General features: G+C 42.4%; 1 protein-coding gene across 1 annotated transcript in view; it reads left to right on the top strand.

Annotated features, from left to right (window-relative positions):
• Positions 1-11,805: 11,805 nt before the first annotated feature.
• Positions 11,806-22,794, top strand: part of METTL24 (methyltransferase like 24) — a gene marked incomplete at both ends in the record, with an annotated part of 108,716 nt that continues 97,727 nt past the window's right edge. The window contains one exon of the mRNA XM_079716697.1: positions 11,806-12,123. Coding sequence (XP_079572823.1) covers positions 11,806-12,123 — 318 coding nt within the window. The remainder of the gene's footprint in view (positions 12,124-22,794) is intronic.

The raw sequence follows: 22,794 nt of genomic DNA, 5'->3' as shown, positions 1-22,794 counted from the left end.
ATCAGAGCTGGGGAGAGTTGTGAAGTAAAAGGTGGAAATGTTTGGGAAATTCACATATATCAGGTCTCTTCTGGAGTTGCAAGTGTTTGCTGCCTAGGGGCTTGGTGTGCAGAGCATGGAAGTATTGAAGATACATCTGCTGAGGGTGGTCATGCCTTTATCCATTAGAGCTTAAGTGAAAGAATAGTATATGCTGATATGGACAGATGAGAAGAGGGTGTGTAAACAGTGGGCAATGCATTTGCTAGTTGTTATACTTGGAAGTAGACAAAGGAAAATGTGTTTAGAGAAAAGGAAGGGAGGGGGTCATGGGAGTATTTCCACTCTGAGACAAGACAGGGCTGCTGGAATTTCTCTTCTGACTAATCCAGGAAGGGTTTGGAGGGGTGGTGCAATTCTTTTTTTCTTTTTGTCACATATTAAATACTTTTGGGCTTCAAGTGGAATGATTTTTTTTTTAAAGTTAATTAATTTATTTGTTTGTTTTTTAATTTTTGGCTGTGTTGGGTCTTCGTTGCTGTGCGAGGACTTTCTCTAGTTGCGGTGAGCAGGGGCTACTCTTCGTTGCAGTGCGCAGGCTTCTCATTGCAGTGGCTTCTCTTGTGGAGCACAGGCTCTAGGCATGCGGGCTTCAGTAGTTGTGGCACGTGGGCTCAGTAGTTGTGGCTTGCAGGCTCTTGAGCGCAGGCTGAGTAGTTGTGGTGCATGGGCTTAGTTGCTCTGCGGCATTTGGGATCTTCCTGGGCCAGGGCTCGAACCCGTGTCCCTTGCACTGGCAGGCAGATTCTTAACCACTGCGCCACCAGGGAAGTCCCCAACTGTGCCACCAGGGAAGCCCCCAAGTGGAATGATTTTTAAAGAGCTATTTAGAGGCAAGGTTACTGATTGCTTGGTCAGCAGAATCCTGGGCTTTTAATGGGAGAAGCCTGTGAGATGGGATCATTATGACTATTTTAAAGTTCCAAGGAACAAGTTTATCCACAAAGCATTTCTCCAGTCTTTCCTAGGAGAATTAGAAACCCTTTCACAACTATCTAATTTTAATCTTTTCAACATCCTTGTGAGGTAGGTAAGAAATAGTTTTACACTTTTGTTTTAACAGATCATAAAATTTCATGACAAGTAGTTTCCAAAGAAACCACATGGGGCCAAAGTGTGAAACCAGTCTGAACCGTCAGTCTTCTGAAAGCAGAGCTGTCTTTCTTGTTGCTGAAGCATCTTGTTCAGTGTGTCCTTTCTTCTTTCTGTTCTGATCTTTCGGCTGTTGATGGCCTTCAATGTAGTAATGCAGGGTTTAGCACTGATCTGTAATGGATTCATAAGTGTGTTAATTATGAAGGCTTTCCTCTGGTTCTGAGAGTGGACTGTGCACAGAATATGCTTTTCCTTTTCTTTCTTTTTTATTTGTTTGCTAGGTTTTAGAGAGGTTTCAGGGCTACAGAAAATTTCTCTGGTACATGAAGCTGTTGAACCTTAGGAGTTGTCTTTTATTCAGCAACTCAAAAAGCCTTTCCTGGAGCATGAACTGATAATGAAAGGCAGAATTAAAAAAAAAAAAGACATGGCTCATCATTATCTTCCTACCTTCTATTATTGTAGAAATAATGCTATTGATCTACTCCACTAAGTTTTACCACTGTCAGTAACAAAGACTTAATTTCTAACAACAGCGGATGAATAATAGACGAACAGCCAATTTATCCTGGGATGTTAAAGCCTGAAAGATAATGAAACCACTTCTCTTTAACATAGGATTTGAAACAGGCTACATAGAAATTGTTGTATTACATTACAGCTTGGTGGTCAACAAGATACAGACCTTTGTGTTAGAGGGGTGTTTCTCTGTTTTAAAGATAGACTGTGGGGCTTCCCTGGTGGCGCAGTGGCTGAGAGTCCGCCTGCCAATGCAGGGGACACGGGTTCGTGCCCCAGTTAGGAGCGGCTGGGCCCGTGAGCCATGGCCGCTGAGCCTGCGCGTCCGGAGCCTGTGCTCCGCAACGGGAGAGGCCACAGCAGTGAGAGGCCCGCGTACCGCAAAAAAAAAAAAAAAAAAAAAAAAAAAGATAGACTGTGGGTTTAGTTTTGATTTTAATTTCCTATCAATGAAACCTTAAGCTATCTCCTTTTCATATTTAATTTCACTGTTAAAAAAAAGCTTAGAGGTGAAAGACCCTTGTGAAACAACACCCTTTTGCTTTTAAAGCAGAGTTAGGCAAAATGAAGGATTTGATTGTTCATATAGGTGCCCAATGCTGACTAGCTCCCCCTTTATGCTGAAACTGAATGCTGGAATACGACTGTGTGACTTGCAAACTATTTTCATTATTGTCCACAAAACTTAGGAAGGCTCTAATCTAATGTAATAAGTATACAAAATCAAGATTTCCTTAAAACTTCACCAGTGTTGCTTTTAAGAGCTTCAAGAAAGACACATGAGATGTATTTTAAGGTTACTCTCAGTGCATTCTGTGAGGCTGCAGCAAAAGTGAGAGGATTTGTTCTGAAATAATTATGCTACACCATTATCTAATTTTGTGTGAAGGAAATGTATAGTTGGACAATGACCACTTTATTTTCTTATATCTCTGTGTTCGAAACTTATAAAATTCTATACATTTCTGGGAGCATGATCTAAAGTAAAGAAAGAGGTCCTTTCAGTCTTGGGTGATAAGGAGAAGCAGAGAAAGACCTAGAAAAGGGTTCTCTTTTTGCACTTAGAATTTTACATTCAGAAGATGTAGAATCAAACTTTTTCATTGTCAACGTATCTGATCTTTTGTGTTTTACTGTTTGGTACTGTTTTCACTTTGAAGTATACAGATGGGGGTTTGGGAGAGCCACCATCTGCATTCTTAGGGTCTATGAAGGTCTAAATCAGGCTCTACCTTGAATCCATACCAGTGTCTTCTGCTCAAAAACCATCAATAACTCCCCATTTCCCATTAACTGAAAACCTAACTATTCAGCTAGCTTCTTTCCAAACCTGCCCAGGACCTTCCCATCTCTAGGACATGGCAAATTAGTACGAGAAAAGGTCCAGAGGCAGGAAAGCAGAGTGGTGTTTGGGGTATAGCCAGTGGGGGTTCCTGGCTGGAATGTGGGGTGCCTGAAGGTTGGGTCCATTTTTACCAAGTCCAGCATCACAGGGTTCTTCATACCCTCAGATACACTCATTTTACTGAGCTCCTCTCCATGCCAGAGCCTGGTTACAGCAGGGAGGCAAAAATGAATAATTCACCATGCATGTCCCCATCCCTGCATCTACTGTGGGACTTAGACTGGTAAACAAGCACTGCAGAGACAGTTAAGTGCTATGATACCTGATGGGCCAAAGTTATGGCAATAATGGGAATTTGTTTCCTGGTTTTTACATACTATTTCCCCACATTAAAGGCCAAATTATAAACCCCCAAAGACATTAAAAGAAGAACTGCAGCTATTAAAAACCCATTCCAGTGACCTCATACTTTGTGGTTGAAGCAGCTAAGGGTACCTACACACCCACAATATTAGCAAGACACAGAAACTCGTCCCCACTCTTTGTCATCCAGTTTTTTCTTTTCTCCTGGAGGCCCTTTGTGGCGGGAACTATTTCTCCTTCGTTCTCTCCTAGCAACAGCAACATTCTTTCAGACAGCATTTGTCTACCTCTCTGAGCAATCCTCTAAGTCACTGGGGAAGGTGGGGTGGGTGGGAGGCGGGATAGTAGTTGCTGGCCTTCTCCTCCCCCCTGGGAGAGAGCTGCTCTCTGGAAATTCTCAGCAGGCTTCTGCACTGTGAACATTCCTGAAGGAAGTGTGGGGAGATGTGTTCTCTGCAACGGGGTTTGTATCTGATTGATGATGCAGACTCATAGTAGAGTGATCAAGGCTGTGGCTGTTCTGAGGGGCAGGTGAAAAGGTGATGGAGCTGGCCCAGTATGAAGAGCATGCTTTAAAGAGAAAGTGTAAAAGTGAGCAAGCAAACACAATAAGAAAGGTACAGGAGAAGAGTGGTGTGGATTATGGCACACCAAACCCATAGGAATCAGAAATAAAAGGAAGAAAGGACATAGTTTAGAATACTGCAGGTCAAAGTGGGAAGGAAAAGACTCGCTAGTTAAATTGGATCAAGGTGTTTTCCCAGAAACAATGGAAACCTTAGGAAGATACACCCTGGCATGTGTTGATTCTGAAAGAAAAAGACTGGGCTGGGTGGTAACACCAGAAACAGAGGCGTGGTTTTCATTTCCCCTCTTATGCCAGTCAAGACCCAGTCTCAAACCCCAAACGATCCAACCTAAAGGCAAAAGGAATATAAACTAGAGCAAAACTAAAACAAATGTCCTTTCTGACTTACAGGGAGTGACAATGACACATTACACATGACAGCACTTACTGTGGGCCAGGCACATTAAGTTCTTCAAATACATTAACTCATTTAATCATCACAACAACCCAATGAGGAAGTTACTAGTATTATCTCTATTTTATAGATGAGGAAACTGGAGCACAGAGAAGTAAAGTGACTTGTGCAGGGCTCCACTGCTAGTGAGTAGTTTCAGAGAAACCAAGCTTAGACTAGGGTCTTCTGCTTCATCTGATCTTTTGACTTTGTTTCCTTTACCTGCCTTCCTGAGTCCATCTCTCTTTAACTCTCTGGGGTCCTTTAGTGAGCTGAAGGGCATTGTATCTCAGCGAGGGCTTTGCAGATTTCCAGGTGCTACTGCCTTACTTTGAGTAAGCAAGGAGCAGCTCTGCCCATAGAATATTCCTGTGGGTGACCCCAGCTCCTTCCACTTTCATTCCAGATCTCTGAGAAATTCCCAGAGCAGATAGGGGAAGGAAATTCTCCTCTCGTACTCCCTGTCATAGGGAAGAATAGAGTAGCTGCCAAGGGAGACCCTGACCTTTTGAATAGGAGGACCCCTTGTTAATTTCTAAAAGTTTGTTAGTAACTGTCCTTAGAGGGTTGACGGAGAACATTTGCACCCATGGATACACGGACACCTTGTAATAACTGCTTCCTACATTCTGCAACCCCTTCGTCCCCCTCAACCATCACCATGGCTGGGGTCCATGTCAAGGCTTCTAAAAGTTTGATCACAGACCCTCTGAAACTTGTTAAGTGAAAGATTTTGGGGACTCACCTCTGACTTAATCTCTGGAGGTGGGGCTTGTGAACCTACATTTTCAATAACTCCCAGGTGGTTCTCACACACACTTAAGTATGAGAGCCTCTCCATTATGATCTAAAAATAGTATAGTTCTTCTGCTCTCTCTAGGGCTAGAGCAGTGATGTGATGAAAAAGCAAAATGGCTTCTGACCCCAGGATTTTTAATATATTCACAAGCTAAGTTGAAATGACAGAGCCCTGAGATGTTTGCCTTTGGGCATGCTGTGCTTCACTTTATCCTGTCAGTTCCCTGGTGATCTTTTCTGACCTTAGAAGGTTTCTTAAGCCCTTGAATTTGGGAAAGTTTCAACCAGGAATGTTTGTGACTTCAAAGTGATCTGTAGTGGGGAGATTATTTCTGGCATGTGTCTTAATAAGATGAGATGAGGGTGAGGGAGGGGAAAGGCTCCATAGGTGGTCCTGGTCCTATGAAAGAGGCAATGTTTTGATCGTTCTTAACCTAAGCTGCTTTATTGTCGTAAAATCCAGGAATGTCTCATCATGAGAGTTGATGTCTATAAATAAACCTATCTAACAATGCTTCAGATGTTTTCAGAATACAGGAAAGTGTGTGTGTGTGTGTGTGTGTGTGTGTGTGTGTGTGTGTGTGTGTGATGTGTCTTTTATGAACTTCCTTTCCAGGCCTAGAGCTATCAGCCCTCATAATTTTCACCCATTCCATGTACTACTCTCCCCACACCCACATCTTTCTTTTTTCCCAGTGGCTAATGTGAAGCATTCTCTGATTCTTCCCAAGTTCCTTGAGGGGAAAAAAGGAACCAGGTTGGAAATATTACCTGTGAGCCATCCAGCACGGGTTTGAGCATGATTCTTTATTGGTAAGGGTGGATGAGCACCAGCATCTGCTGGAAGAAATGTGTTATCTTGGGTCTGATTTCCATGGGGTTGGGTGTGATGTCTGCTGTTTGTCAACACTTCTAGAGGTCTGATTGAGGCCCTTCCCACAAAAGGCATTGCAGAGTTGCAGAGATAAGTAAGACCCCATCCCATGCTTGAGAAACAGCCTGTGTAGAGGAAGGATAAAGCAAGTCCACAAATGCTTGAGTAAGACAAACACCAAGAATGAGAGAACACAGCATTAGGGGATTCAAAAGAGGCAGGAAAGAGCTCTTTCCCAAGCAGGCCCGGGGAATGGAGATATTCTCCAGGCATTTTCCATAAGACTAGCCCAGAGCCGGCTTTATTAGGTTGTAGACTAGGCAGTGGTGTGATTTTAGGGAGGGCTCCCAGCCCCAAATAGCAGTTCCTGTATCTGTCATTCTATTATAACTTTGTTCTTCTAGGTCTTGAAAGCTTTCATCTTGATGAGTTCTTCCTTTAACATGGATACTTCTGATGGGTACTTAAGTCATGTTGAAGTCATCTTAATATTTAGCTACATCCTTAGGGTGGGGAGGAGGAAACTAATTGACAGTTCAGTGAACACAATCCCATCTAAGATGCAGCTTGAGATGGGCATTGGAGGGGAAATCAAGTTGGTTCAAGTGTAGTGAGAGAAGAAGTAGGAGGGAACTAAAAATAAACTGATTAGTTTATCTTAGAGGCTGGCTCAAGCTATCTTTTGAGGTTTCCCACTGATAACAAAGGAGTATTTGATGGGCTTTAAATGGGATTAATACAGTCTTTTTTGATGGACTGAAAAAATAATAGCTCTTCACATTGAAAGACTTTCAGTTTTGCTTTAACTTATCAATTCTACCCTTAAAAATTTAACATGATGAGATAATTATTAATACACACCGTTTTGATTCACTCTTCAATTCAACAATTATTTATTGAGCACATACTACATGCCAGGTACAGTTCAAGGAACTGAGATTATAGCAATAATCAAAGCAAAGTCCCTGACCTCATGGAGTTTACATTCTAGTTGGAAGAGACAGGTAATAAAAAAGCATGGTGTTATCAAATCTCATGGGCAGTTTTCAGCCCACATTTTATTAGACCTCTCAGTCTTCTACTTTTAGAAATACTTTCTTCACTTGGTTTCTGGGACACCACATTCTTACATTACTGCCTATCTATCTACAAATCCTTTGTTGGATCCGCCTCATCTTCTTGACCTTAAACTGATCAACCCCAGAGCTACGCCTTCAAATATTACTTCCCTCACTCTCAACATCAATATGCTGATGACCCAAATTTATATTTCCAGGCTTCACTGCACCCCTGAATTCCAGTCTTTTAAATCCAACTGCCTACTTGACATCTCCACTTGGATGGTTTCCCAAACTTAACATGACCACAAAAATCAAACCCTTGATTTTTCACCCAAACGACTCTTACTTGAGCCTTTCCCTTCTCAGTTAATGGCAACTTAATTCTTCTAGTTACTGAGGAAAAACCTTGGAATCATCCTTGACTTCTTTCTTTTTCTCACAGTCTACCTCTGATTCATCAGATTTAGCTACAAAGATGTCTATCACAGCATTGTTTATAAAACGAAAACTTGACAATGATCTACTTATTCAACAGTGAAAGATCCGTTAAATTGTGGTATATGCAGCCATTAAAAATGATGTTGTAGGTTAATGTTTAGTGACATTTTAATTATGGAACATTTCAAACATACTCAATAGTAGAGAGCTGTGAATCCCCATCACCCAGCTACAACAATTATCAGGTCACAGCCGTTCTTGCTTCATTTATACCCCCGCTTATCTCCCACCTCCCCACTGGATTGTTTTTAAGCAAATCCCAGACATCATATTATGTAATATATGATAAATTATGTATTTAAATATGATTTAAATATTATATAATTATATATTAAATAATAATATACTTTATTATTTAATACGTAAATTATATAACATTATGTTACAAAAGCAGATTATAAAGAAATACACATGATACGAGTTCACTTTTGTTATATATATATATATGAATATGAAAAAATATAGCTCTATCTGAATTGTGGTATTATGAATGATTGTTGATATCTTCTTTTGCTTGTGTATATTTTCCACAATGAACAGGTATTACATGGAGAAAAGAGAATGGGGTTTGGGGGAAGATGTTAATGACAGCTCCATTCCTTTCTAAATTTGATAACTTTAATTCAGTTTGGATACTTCACATTGTGAAACAGAAATAACCACCTAGTAGAGGTGAGGATCCTAGTCTGTCAGCTTCTGTTCTCTCTCTGGACAGCCTCTAATTAAAAGTTGGTACATTAACATCCATGGCTAGGACTTTCTTGGTGGTCTAGTGGTTGACTCCATGCTCCCAATGTAGGGGGCATGGGTTCGATCCCTGGTCAGGGAACTACATGGTGTGGCCGAAAATAAAAATAAACAAAAAATTTAAAAAACCCCACAAAGTAAAAAAAAACCAAACAAACAACCAAAATGTCTTCAGAAATAGCCAATTGTCCTCTAGGAGGCAAAATTATCCCTGATTGAGAACCACTGCACTACAGCATGTGTGCAAGTTGAAATGTATGGTGTCTAGGAGATTAGTAGTAAAAATTTTCTGTTTCACTCCTTTTGTTGGCTGAAACCTCAAGGAGGATGTAATTTGTGATCTGATGAAAGCTGCTTTTGTGGTTTACTGAACTGCACATTTAATTAACCAACCTACGACTCAGTGGTTAATGATTATCTGCATTTTGGAAACATCCAGAAATGACTGAGACAAGTTCAAGTCTATAAGAAAAGCAAAGGTCGTGAATGAAAGATTGCTTGTCACTTCTCACAGTGATCAGTTAAATTTTCCTCTATCAACTGACCCATTTCCTGATTCATTACCATTGACAACACATGGAAATATGCATGCAAGTTAAAAATAGGAGATTCCTTCCTAGAAAATTAATGATGCTACATACATATAAACAGTTCCTTTTTATTAACAGTAAACAAATAGAGACAGTTGCAAATGGTAAGGAAAAAGGGCCTTTACATATTACATTTTATTTGGATTTTCCCCTGCATAATGGAAATATTAGAGAACCACAGAAATGAGATAAGGGAAAACATGAGGTCATCTTGCCTCTTGCCCATCCTCAAGAGCTACACTGTTCTGTGTTCCCCTCCACCCCCAGTTCAGAGTCTTTTTTTTTTTTTTTTTCTTTTTTTTGCGGTACGCGGGCCTCTCACTGTTGTGGCCTCTCCCATTGCGGAGCACAGGCTCCGGACGCGCAGGCTCAGCGGCCATGGCTCACGGGCCCAGCCGCTCCGCGGCATGGGGGATCTTCCCGGACCGGGGCACAAACCGGTGTCCCCTGCATCGGCAGGCGGACTCTCAACCACTGCGCCACCAGGGAAGCCCCAGAGTCTCATTTTAATAATATAGGATACTCCTCATGTTTCTCCCCTGGAGAGGAACTCAACAGATGAGCAGAGGGTATAATTTAGAGGTATCATAATCTTCAAAAGATGACTTCTTTAGTTAGTGGCACTATGTTGGTTGCATAGAAATTAAAACTTCTAGCAAAGTCTGCATCAAACATTGGTGATCCACAATCACCACAAGCACAATACACATCATATCTTCAAAAGCTTTACACAGGGCTTCCCTGGTGGCGCAGTGGTTGAGAGTCCGCCTGCCAATGCAGGGGACGCAGGTTCGTGCCCTATCCCGGAGGGTCCCACATGCCGCGGAGCCGCTGGGCCCGTGGGCCATGGCCGCTGGGCCTGTGCGTCCGGAGCCTGTGCTCCGCACCGGGAGAGGCCACAGCAGTGAGAGGCCCGCGTACCAAAAAAAAAAAAAGCTTCACACAATTATATAATTTAATAGAGTGCATTTGTGGGATCTTGACTTTTAGTGGTTGTTTCTTGCAGCTGTTGGGTACTCCTAATCCAGAGAATACTGTGTAAGCTAAATATCTTAAGGATATACAAATATCCTACTTTCTTATGTTTACCTACCTTGGAATCAATGCTTAAATTTTGTTTTTCATAACATCCAGGATTTTTTTTAATGGTAAATGGTAAAAACAATTACTATTAATTGAGTAACTTCTATAACCATGCATTATTTAGGTACTGAACATAAAATGTTTTATGCAATCTTTGTCATTCTACCAGATATACAAGCCTATTTACACATGAGAAAACTGAGGCTCATAGAGGTTAAGTACCTTGTCGAAAGTCTCACAGCTTCTGAAAGGCAGGGTCCTGATTCAGCACACAGTTCAAATGTAACACCACAGCTCATGCTGTTTAAACAGTCACAGAATATGAGGTTTTCTCTGAGAGTTTGTGTCAGGAAAAATGTACTTGCTTGGATTCTTTAAAACAGAGCCCATCTATTGTGCAATAGCCAGAGGGCTACATCTACGAAAAAACCAAAAATCAATCATAATGAAACACTCAGAAGTCTGAGGACCTAGCGTGCCCAGGGTGTGGACTAGATCAGGTTGAGAAGTTGTGTTACATGTAGAGAAATAGCCCAAGTGCTCTGTGCAGTGACAAAGATTAAATCACATCTTTCTTAAGCCAGGGAGATTTTAGAAAGGCGGACTCTATGGGAAATTCCCGAAATTCAAATGGGGGTGGGGTTTCCGTATTTGTTCTCTGCCGTCCTTACTATAGGCTGTCAAGGGGAGAGGGTTGGTCGGCAGGGGTAGTCTAACATAAAAGCATGGAAAATGCAATAGTAGAGTATGAAAAAAACGTAGCCCCAGCTAAAGAAAGCAAACCCAAACCTCAAACGGGTGGTGAGAAAGAATTTTACTAACAATTGAAAACGGAACAGCCAACACTGGACTTCAGGCTGTGAGCGTTCAGGCTGATTAATTGAGGTCAAGGTGGTGATGGAAATACCAGCTGGGGAGCATTTTGCCGAAAGATAAATTTGTCCCTGTTTTTCTCTGCAAGACAGCAGGGAGGTGTGTGTTTGGAGCTAAATTAATTTGATTTACATCATGCCATGCTAACTTCTGTTCTCTCTCCCTGCTGTCAGATATCTTAGCTGGCTTCCCCGCCCTCCGCTTCCTTCACCTCCTACACATTTCATAACACGAGGAGAAAGCACGGGTTGGCTTCGGGCAGAATTTAGAAATGGAATAACTTTAATTTGATTATTCTGCATCCAGCGCTATTGTCTCCTCCCCCTTTCCCTTCTTTCTTGAGGGAGAGAAGTTGTAAACCTGAGCATAAGTGTGACGTATTTTTATAATGCGCTTAATGGCATAAACTGCTTGACAATCAGAACTTGTTCCTTGTAGCAAAACCTGTCAGCTCACCTATCCTCCTCCTGTGTTTCTTCAAGAACACTAATACTAGAAAATGAAGTTATGGCCTAGGATCCCGTTAGGACTTTTTTTTTCGTGCTTTTTCTGGCTATGTAGCTTTCAGGCTCCGGGGGCCGGGCTGGGGGGCGCCTCCTCCGGGACCCTCAAGGTGGGGCTGGGCCCGGAGTCTGGCTTAGCCGAGCCGCCTGCGTCGCCTGCGCCGCCGGGACCCCTCCTGGCCCGTCGTCCCTCTCCCCTGCCAGCCGGGCGCTTTCGGCCGGGCTGGATAAGGTTACGCCGAGGCTTCCTTGGAAGGAGGAAGGGAGGCGGGTCCGAGCCCGCGCCCCGGCCCGCGGGGGAGTTGCCACAGTTGGCAGCTCGGCCCGAGGGGCCACATCCGGGCTGCGGGTCGGCGCGTGCTGGTGGCGGAGCGCAGCCCCGGGCCCGGCCCGCCATGGCGTGGGAGAGGCTACCGGGGAGGGGCTGCGGTATCCTGCACCGCTGTCTGCTCGGCGCTGCTCTGCTGCTCGGCTTGCGGCTCTGCGCGGAGCTGCGGCGCGCCGGGGCCCAGCCCCCGGCCCGCAGCGGCCTGCCGGGCCCGGCCCCCCGACCGCCCGAGCCGCCCCTGCAGCCCGCGCCGGCCCAGCGGCGCGGTGCCAGCCGGAGGCAGGTGACGTACGTGCGCAGCGGGCGTCGAGCGCCGCCGGGGGGCGGCGGGAGCGGGACGCAGGAGCCGGGCTGCTGCCCTCCGCGCGGGCGTCCCCGCCGTAAGGTCAGTTGCAAAAGATGCAGTCTTGGGCCTTAGACCCGGATCCTCCTCCCGGTCCTCGCTACAGAGCCCTCATTCAATATTCAACCAGTATTTGCTGAGCGCCCACTGTGTGCCAGGCCCCCTGCTATGCGGGCATCCAGGAGGGAAGGACCAAACCCTGCTCTCAAGGAGCTTACATTTTTGGGAAGGGAGGGCGTGAGCGATGGACAAGGCAAGGAAAAGAGAGGAGTTGTGGTTTTGGTGATGTTTTGTGCCCCTCCCCGTTTTCTCCTTGAGGCCTGGACGAAGCTGGGTGGGTATCCACTGTGAATTGCTTTTCCATTCTACCTTCATCGCGGTGATGAAGATACACTTAGTCGAATTTTCCTTGAATTCCACCGCAGACTTTGGCAGGTTGTTGGGCGCGGGGTGAGAAGTCGAGCCCCCAGCACCACTTAATGGGAAGTTAATTGGAACTTGGAGGAGTGTAGTAATAACCCGGATTTTTCTTACAACACCAACAGTGTTGGTCTCACTCCCTCATTAACTTCTTGGCTCACACATTGAGTAGTTATCTTATTCAATTTTAACCTCTGATTGTTATGCCTCTGGCCTCCTATCCACCTCTTGGAGCTCCGTAATTTACTTGGTATTTGGGAGTGAAAAGATTAAGAACTGCAGGTATGAGCTTGCCTGGTCTTTATACCCAACAACCCTAACAACGTCCTTTGCCTTGCTTTCCCTCTTTTCTTTTAAACATCCCCCCTGCATCCCTCCAGCTTCCCCACCACCCCACTATTGGGAAGAAAGAAAAACTCTTCCTTGGACTCTGCTGCTTTCTTTAAGTTCTACCTTACTTTTCAATATCATGTCCACCAATTTCTTCTACTGTTTCCTTTCCCTCACTTCCTCTTCAAGCCTTGCCCTCTGTCTTTCCACACCACTGCTGTCCCTGTCTAGGCCATCAGTGTTATCTTCCTGGATAAACTCAGATATATATATATATATATATATATATATATATATATATATATATATATATATCTGAAACCTCATTTCCTATATAAAGTCCTAATTTGCTTTTCTAGGAGAATGTAGTCACTTCTTTCTTCATGCTCCTAACACACTTTCCATGATACCATGTTTTGTTAAAGGCTTTTCAACACTCTTTTGCCAAGGGCTTACCAGGTCCCCAGTGCTGCATCAGGTGCTGGGGGCACAATATGAGCTCAGAGTCTAGTGGGGGAGTCACACAGCACAGACATCCAGTACTGTGACCAGTGCTATACTTAAGGTCTGGAACTCTGCCTGGGGAGTCAAGAAAGGCTAACCTGGAGGGGACCTTTGACCTAGGATTTGATACTTCTTAGGAGTTCAGGTTTTTTTGTCCCTCTGGATGTCCTCAAATGTTCCATCCTTGGCATCTTCAACCCCACCTTGCACTTGCCCTTTCACATCTGCTCTCAGCCTCCGTTGTTTCTGTTTCACCTGTTCAAGAATCATTCTTAAATGACTAGTCGCAGTCTCCACTTCAGATAACAGAATCGGTAACTGGACCCTGTCCTACAAATGGAAAGGTTTGAAATGCATAGACTCAGGGCTACTGGAGAGCAAGTTCAAATCCACCTCCTTTAGGAGGCTGCTGTAGTGATTCCTGCAGGAGATAGTGGTGGCTTAGATAGGATGGTTGAAGTGGAGGTGTGAGAAGTGGTCCAATATTGGATATATTTTGCAGGAAGATGAGAAAGGAGTAGATTTTTTGTTTGTTTGTTTGTTTAGTTTTGTGTTTTCGGTGGAGTGGATGGAAATCAGGAGTTTTGTTTTAAACATCTTGAGTTTGAGATATCCTTTGGACATCCATGTGGAAATGTCAAATAGGCAGTTGGACATGTGAGTCTGGAGGTGGAGGAAATGTCCAGGCTGAAGATAGAGGTGTGGGAGTCATCAGTGTACAAGTGGTCCTTTTAAAGCCATGAGACTGCAGGAGATCATCTGGACAGTGAGGGTGGCTAACAAAGACAGAGATCTGAGTCTGAGCCCTGGGGCTCAGTTTTATTAAAATTAAATTTTAAAAAAAGAAATATTCGTATGGCTGATTCACTTCACTGTACTGTAGAAATTAACACAACATTGTAAAACAACTATACTCCTCCCCCCCAAAAAAGGAAATACTTGCATCGAACCTTACATGTTGTAAGCATTCAATAATGGTAGCTTTAATTTTCACTAATCTGTCCCAAGTCTTTAGCCTCAGCCATTTGCTAAATGTCATTTGTTATAACCTATTTATATTCCTTTGGTTTACGCTGATTCTTTTACCCCCATCCTTTCCTATGATTCATGCCCTTTCCACCCTTGAACAATCAGGTCAAGGATCGTGGCCTGGAAACCTTTACTCATCATTCCTACTTTCTTGCTGATCTTTGCCAGTTTGGGAGACAACAGAAGTGCATTCTGATTTGTGAGTTGCTTTGTACGTGTTTTGACCTAATAATCTATTTCAGATTGAATGTTTTGTCTGCACAGTTGTTTGTGATGGAAAGGATCACATTTCCCAAAGTGACCCTTAGTAAATGCTTACTCCCAAGACACCAATAAGTAAAACAAATAAGAATCCTATTATTTCAACCTATTACATATAACTCTAAGTGTCTTTGGTTAAAAATATATAAGAAAGAATTGAGTGAAAATAGCAATTAAAAATTACTATTTTTAAAGTATTGTTTTAGTTTTTAGCCTCTTAAAGAAAAAAATTTCCCTGGATTTTCTTTTCTCTAGCTACTTAGTTATTTATTTTCTTATTTTCAAGGTATACATTCTAAGGTTCCCAAATTCCTAGATAGTGGAATTCTTGAATTTATTTCATTTTTCCATTATTTCACAGTGGAATTAAAATGTTCCTCAAAACTGGAAAGACCAGTTATCTAATCTGTTCTCCCACTTCTGGGAACAGAGTGCAATGTCCCTTATTTCTCGGGGAACAAGTCGTGTTCCTTTTTAGCCTCCCATCAAGACAAGATGTAATATAAACTGAATGCACAGTTAAATAACTGATATAATTAAAGTTTGGAAACTATGTGTTAAACTCCTTGGATCCTATTTTATTTAAATTTTGTTTGTTGAGGATAATGATAAATAATGTTATTTAGGTTCTTGGTTACTTTGCCGTAGGCACCTACCAGATTGGTGAAGGAGAAAAAGTTCCATTCTATTTTGAGGATGGCTTTCTGGGTGGATGAGAACCTGCATGAAATAATTGGGTTGCTGAGTGTTTCTTGTCAACATGCTTCCTTTGCAGGTGTTAGAGGCACAAAAATTTAGCAATTATATTGCCACTTTAATCATAGCTTATGCTTCTCTCAAAGAAAATAATCTATTATAAAAAACAGAAGTGAAGTGTAGTCCTAGTATAATTCTTTTCCTCTTTTCTCATCCCCTCCTTTCACCAAGCTAAGAAAGAAAGAAATAGCTCTAAATAGTAAATCCTCTTTCACATCAGGGGTTCTAATCTTACAGCATTATGAATTGAGGGCAAATGAGACATGATGGATAAATACTGTCTTTTGTGATTAGCACTCCCCTGGAACCCATATATTTTTGTATATTACAGAGGCTTTAAGCCTACAAATATCACTATAATTCTATTTCATTCCTTTCCTTTCTCTCTGTTTTCTGTCTGTGTTTCTTTATGGTTTTTCTTTCTTAAACAGACGTTTACTATGATTACATGGGTAAAGTTCTTCTGGGGGGTGTTAACAGAGGACTAATGATGGTCTTCATGATTTATGCTTTTTTCTGCAATCTTGGGTAGATGTTTCTCTTACACATTGGCAATCCACCTAAAAGACAGCAGCAAAATATATGGCTCATATGCGCAGGAGAAGTACTGTTGACAAAATAATTAATCAGTGGTCTATCTAAGAAAGAAATGGAAAATTTTATTTGAACCAAACTGAGGGTTATAACCCAGGAGACAGTCTCTCAGAGAGCTCTGAGAACTGTTCCAAAGAGGTAAAGGGAGAGGCCAGTATATAAGTGATTTTAGAGAAGGGCTAAGTACAATCAAGCACACAACTTGGTGGAGGGTTACTATTATTCGTAAGGAACGGATAGCTTAGTTATGGTTTTAGTGCTTTTCTAAGTATGGGAAGATGCAAGAAACTGTGTTCATGAATTTTCTCCTGAAGATATCTATCTGAAGGCCTATTCTGCCAGTTTTCTCAGAGCACAGTGCCTCATTCTGATTTTGCCCAGAATTCCTTTCTCAGGGTGTATTGTAGGTCAGTGACTGCAGTGGCTAATGACTTGATTCTTGTAGAACTAGATGGTGGGCAACATTCTTTATTTTACAATCCCCTCCCTTTTGGTCTTAATTTTGACCTAGGTTTGGGAGGCATTTCGTGATCAATTTGTCGCACAGCACTAGGAATGCACATTCCCAGGTCAGTCAAGGATTTCATTGATAGGCTATTCAACATGCTATTACTAGACTAGGCCCTGTTAACAATAGTCAAAAGCCTCTGGACCACCTGTCTTACTAGTCTGTTATAGTCTAGGAAATGCTTGCCTGTTGTTGCTTTTTCTTATATCTAGAGTTACACTATTACAGTCTTTGATCTTATAGGACTATATATTTGGTCATTCGTTTCAAGTTGCCTAATCATCATTAATTTTATTGAAGGCTCCATCACACATATGGTAATACTACAAGAAACAATTATCTTGTAAAATAGGCAGACTACAAGTAATATAGCTAGTAACATTAATAAGGTCCTAAGTAAGTATTTAAGCTAAGAATTTCCATTAGTTGAGGCCCAGTATCTCCCCAGGTCATCTGACCCAGTCTGTTCTGTACCAGTTGCTATCTTTTAGGGAAATGATATGTTAACATTGTACATAAAGTTCACCGAAAAGTCTGCATGTATAAGGTGAGTGGTGGGTCATTGTGACCTTTTACAGGATTGAGAAAGGAAGTTTAACTTCTAAGGAATTACATGGCTAGCTCCAGAAGAAGAAAAATTGATATTTATGGTTAAGTGGGTATTTCTGCCATTGGGGTGGTCTGGTTAATGCATAATGCAGATGCACAGTGCACGCTGGAAGGAAGGGAGGAGGTCCAAACAGGCAGAGAAAAGAATCTTATGTTTAAATTTTTCTCGTATTGCCTTAAAATATGAATTTTGTTTCATCAGTACTCATACAGGAGCCAGGCTTCCCGAAGAAATTTTCTTCTCTCTTATCGGATATATTTTGCTTGACATTTAATATGTTGGGTAGAAAAGTGACTTCTGAGTCACAGGCCTACAGAACCCAGCAATGTGCTGGCTTGGTTTGTTAGTTACAGATCCTTTGGAACAATGTGTCAGGGGAAAAAAAGTGCTGTTTCCTCTTCTCCTGAAAAACCATATGGCAAAAGTTAGTCTGTCTTCATCACTTCTTGTTATCCTCTTAGTTTTCTAATTCCATGATTGTCATCAAGAAGAAGGAGGAAAAATGGCATAGTATGCCCCTTGATATATCCAACTGCCTTAAACATTATTATTCTTTACAAAATACTTGAAGGTAGGTTTGAATTGCTTGTAAAATACGGCCCAGCAGTAGTTTCCAGCTACTTAGGTTTCTGCTGTATCCCTACACTTCTGTCCTTCAAGAACAACATTCATTAATCCTCTCACATTGTCCTCAGGAGGCAAAGCATTTTCATTTTAAACAGTCGTTGAGGGTAACTGAATGTGCTCCAGCAATATGTGGGTGTGAAAGAGCAGTTGCTTAGTTTCGCAAAGAAAAGCAGGTTCTGATGAAAACTTTGATGTGCTGTAGGTGGAGAATAGGCTTCTGCACTCCTTCCAAACCCCGCAGTTCCTCAGAGAGCATTCTGTGGGCAAAGAAACTGCTAATGGAGGCCCCACTGTTTTCAACAATTAGTGGTGGAGATTTTAGGCTTTTTTTGTGTGCAATTTGTCCAGTTCATTTTCTCCAAGGAACAGAAAGCCTTATTGGTTTTCTCGAATTGGATTTCATATTTGGTCTGTGAAGAGAATCAGAGCTGTGTAGTTAAACTGAAGACTGTTAGGAGTGGTAGACATTTGATTTTTTTCCATCTGTGTTATGACACCTTTGGAGTCCTTATAAGGAGTTTGGCTCTTTATTCTGTGATTCATAGAAAGTAACAGGTGCCTGCTTCATTTACCATGAGATGCTAGCGTTGATAAGCTTCTCTAAAAGCAGCCCTTGAGTCCTCTTAGATACCTCACATCAATCCCATTAATGACCTGTAGAGTTTTCTGCTAAAACAGGGTGGGAAAATTTGCTGTCCAAGAAGCATTTTTATCCTGCTCGAATAATTGAAACAAAATTGAGTTTTAGCCTTCTAGTCTAGGACCATATGTAATTTAAACTAATAGCAAGGTGACTTGTTAGTTTATGGCTCAAGGAGGTAAATTGGACCCATGAAGAATTTTGTTTGAGCCACATGGTGTTTTTAAGTATCTAAACATAAATATCTTCAGATATGACATATATCTGAAGTCCACTTCAGCACCGTCTCCCTTTATATTTTCTGTCTGATCTGTGAAGGCATTTGAAGTTTCAACCTCTGAGCCAGATGTCAAAATTTGCAATTGTCCAGATGAATGGATAAAGAAGATATGGAGGGCTTCCCTGGTGGCGCAGTGGTTGAGAGTCCGCCTGCCGATGCAGGGGACACGGGTTCTTGCTCTGGTCCGGGAAGATCCCACATGCCGCGGAGCGGCTGGGCCCGTGAGCCATGGCCGCTGAGCCTGCGCATCTGGAGCCTGTGCTCCGCAACGGGAGAGGCCACAGCAGTGAGAGGCCTGCGTACCGCAAAAAAAAAAAAAAAGAAGATATGGAACATATATTCAATGGAATATTACTCAGCCATAAAAAGAAATGAAAGTGAGTTATTTGCAGTGAGGTGGATGGACCTAGAGACGGTCATACAGAGTGAAGTAAGTCAGAAAGAGAAAAACAAATACCGTATGCTAACACATATATATGGAATCTAAAAAAAAAAGAAGTTTCTGAAGAACCTAGGGGCAGGACTGGAATAAAGACACAGACGTAGAGAATGGACATGAGGACATGGGGAGGGGGACGGGTAAGCTGGGACAAAGTGAGAGAGTGGCATGGACATATATACACTACCAGATGTAAAATAGATAGCTAGTGGGAAGCAGCCGCATGGCACAGGGAGATCAGCTCGGTGCTTTGTGACCACCTAGAGGGGTGGGATAGGGAGGGTGGGAGGGAGATGCAAGAGGGAGGACATATGGGGATATATGTATATGTATAGCTGATTCACCTTGTTATAAAGCATAAACTAACACACCATTGTAAAGCAATTATATTCCAATAAAGATGTAAAAAAATAAATTAAAACTATTATTTAAAAAGAAGTTTGCAATTGTTTTTCCTAAAAAGTGACAAGTGAGGTTAATGCTGCTAAGCTCAATGGTAGCATGGCACATAAATACTAGATACACAGAAGCTGAAGGTCCTTTTAAGTCATTCCTAGTCAAGAGAGTTGAGTTACCTAAGGCTAGAGTTGGCTATCGGGGAGAGTAAGATTATAGGGGAGTGTACTTAGTTAATACAGTATTCTTTTGGTTATAAACAAGAAAGAGGGACTCTGGCCTAGCTTAAGCAAAAAAGCAAAAAAAAAAAAAAAAAAGAAATAAATGTATTGAAACTTGGGAATTTACCACTGAATTGGAGGAAGAGTTAAATGATCATGCTATTGAGGAGAGAAAGAATAGGTTACTCTAGAATTCCCAGCTTTCCTTGGGCTTCTCCCTCTAGGGCCACCACAGTAAGACTCACCTCCCTCAACTCCTGGGCTTGGTCTCTTAGATACTCACCTTGGGTCAGCCAGCACTAACCACAGGCCACAAACATAGCCCAGCAGCCCCCGTCCCTGTGCAGGAAGCCATTTTTAGAGAAAGGAGAAACTTTCTGAGCACCTGGAAATAGAGTGTAGGTCTTTTTTAAAAAAATAATCTCAGAGCTTAGCCTCTGTGCCTCTGTGTGTGTGTATTTCTTTATTGGTTAACTGTTTCTCTATTTAAAACTGTTAAAGATAACCTTACTTCCAAGTAGCACTCAGCAATAAGTTGGTACCTTGTACATACTTCTGATTTTTTATTCAGTTTGGTATATGTACACAAGATCTATACTTATGCAATATATATATTTTTTGGCTGTGCCACATGGCATGCGGGATCTTAGTTCCCCAACCAGGGATCAAACCCGCACCCCTGCATTGTAAGCAGAGTCTTATCCACTGGACCACCAGGGAAGTCCCTTCTTTTCAAGTAAAACGTTATTTGTGAGTACTTTTGTGGAGAAGGTAAATATAATCAGTATTCATCCTGTGATCCCCATTAGGGTTCTCAAACCAAAGTTATTAGAGTTTTATGTTCTGTGATTTTTTGTCTGTCAGTTCAGAAAGTTACTTTGCAAAAAGATCTGAAAAATTCTTCAGAGCATCTGAACTGGTTGCAAGTAGTTGGTTTGGGATTCTTTAACATATGATTACTTCTGTATCAGGACTCTCTAGGTTGCAAGTGACAGAACCCAACTGAAACTAGTAAAAACAGGGATTCATCAGAAGTGTACTAGGGTAGAACTGAAGAAAGAGCTGCAGAAACCAGGACAGCTCTTGGAACTTGATTATGGACTAAAATGAGTATTGAATACATTAGTTATCCATATTACCCATTACCAAAGGTGTAATGGGTATTTATCATCCTTTTTTGGCCACACCTTTGAATTCCCTTCCTGTGTTTGAGGAATTCTCCACCTTTCTAAGAAAAAGGTAAAAAATAAATTTCCTTGGCCCTAAAGGGCATTCTTGTGACCTGGGCTTCACCATTCACATACACCTGCATGAGAGTTTGGATTGTACTTCAGAGATTTGAAGAAGCAAGCTTCAGCACAAGGATCACAGAGCTCCAGGTTCTAGCAGAGGCATCCAGTGCCTAGGGTGGTGAAATGAGCCGTGGTGTCTGTGCCCAGTGGTGGGGGTAGTGCGGTCTACACTGGTGTCCATGGTGGTGTTCCTCCTGCCCTTGAGATTCTGTAAGCTAATAAATCTTTAATTAATTCCTTTTCTACTTAACTAGCCAGAGTGGTTTCTGTTGTTTACAACCAAGAACCTTGGCAGATCAATAAATTAGAGTTGGCAGTTTGGAAGGTTACAACTGTAGCTTTCCCTCTTCAATTTTGCTTGCTCTATTTAATTCAGATTTTGGAACATGATGATTGGGGTCCAAGTGAACTATGGGCTAAGGGACCTTTCCCTGACAAGATAATAACATTTAGCACCAGATACTGAATCATACAAATCTGCTGAATTATCACTAGAAACACCAAGCCCTTTTTCACGGCACCATTTGTCTAGGGTATCGGGCAGGGGAGGCCAGTTTATGCTGTGATCACAAACAACCCTCAAGTCTCAGGGCTCTTAACAAAGGTTTGTTTCTTGCTTATGCTGCGTATCCATTGCTGGTTGGCAGGAGTGGGATGCTGCTCTATGCTGTCTTCATCCTCTCTCTGGACCCCAGTCTGGAACATTGCCTGTCACCTCGGCAGAGCAGTGAGTCCTCTAGAGGGTCTTGCGTGGCATTGTTGAATGCTCTGGCCAGAAGCCAGATACAACACTCCTCTTCACAATCCAATGACCAGAACTGTTTGCTGGGCCTTACCCAGTGCAGGAGGCCAGAGGTCTGCCATGTGCTCAGAAGTCAGAGACAGGAACTCTTTTGTGAGCAGCACTTACGGTCACCACACTATGGTAACACTTCAATCATCCGTATGTAAATGGACATCGTCTAGGTCATGTTTCATGCTTGCCGTTTCCAGTGCCTCGCTGAATCTGCACATTTGGCAGTGTTGAATAAAGCATGCGAGGCTCTTTTCAGGGGACGTAGATCTAAAATGAAGCAGACATCTGAATTTAGCAGAACAGTGAAATAAAACAAGACACGATTTACATCTTATAAACAGTGCTGTGGCATGTCCTGGAGTTTGTTAAGTACAGTGATTCTCGTTGACGTGTTTATGTTAGATTCTTTGTGCAGAGCAATGATGGGATGATGGTCTGCAGTTCTGCGGAGAAAAAGGGCAAGTTATTTGAATAAATAAAGCCATGAGTGTAAATGAACCGAAGGCCTCTGGTGAGATGAATCAAACTCCATGTTTAAATGCATCTTCATGGCGATCGCTTACTCATTTTTAGTTAGAGCAAGCTGAAAGACTTCCAAGCTTGTTTTCAAAATCTGGCCACAAATCAGAGGCAGTATTCATGTTGTATAGTGTTTGCTATTGCGCACAATGACAACAGTATTTTTAGTTTATTTTCCATCTACTTTGAGTGCAGCACAACAAATCAATTAAAAATCCTAATTAGGGCTTCCCTGGTGGCGCAGTGGTTGAGAGTCCGCCTGCCGATGCAGGGGACACGGGTTCGTGCCCCGGTCCGGGAAGATCCCACATGCCGCGGGGTGGCTGGGCCCGTGAGCCATGGCCGCTGAGCCTGTGCGTCTGGAGCCTGTGCTCCACGATGGGAGAGGCCACAACAGTGAGAGGCCCGCGTACTGCCAAAAAAAAAAAAAAAAAAAAAAAATCCTAATTAGCAAAACACATGCCCATTGAGTGCAGAAGGATTCAGTCACA

This window comes from Hyperoodon ampullatus (genome assembly GCF_949752795.1).
Source record: "Hyperoodon ampullatus genome assembly, chromosome: 12".
Classification (NCBI taxonomy): domain Eukaryota; kingdom Metazoa; phylum Chordata; class Mammalia; order Artiodactyla; family Ziphiidae; genus Hyperoodon; species Hyperoodon ampullatus.
This window is presented reverse-complemented; position numbering and strand designations above follow the sequence as displayed.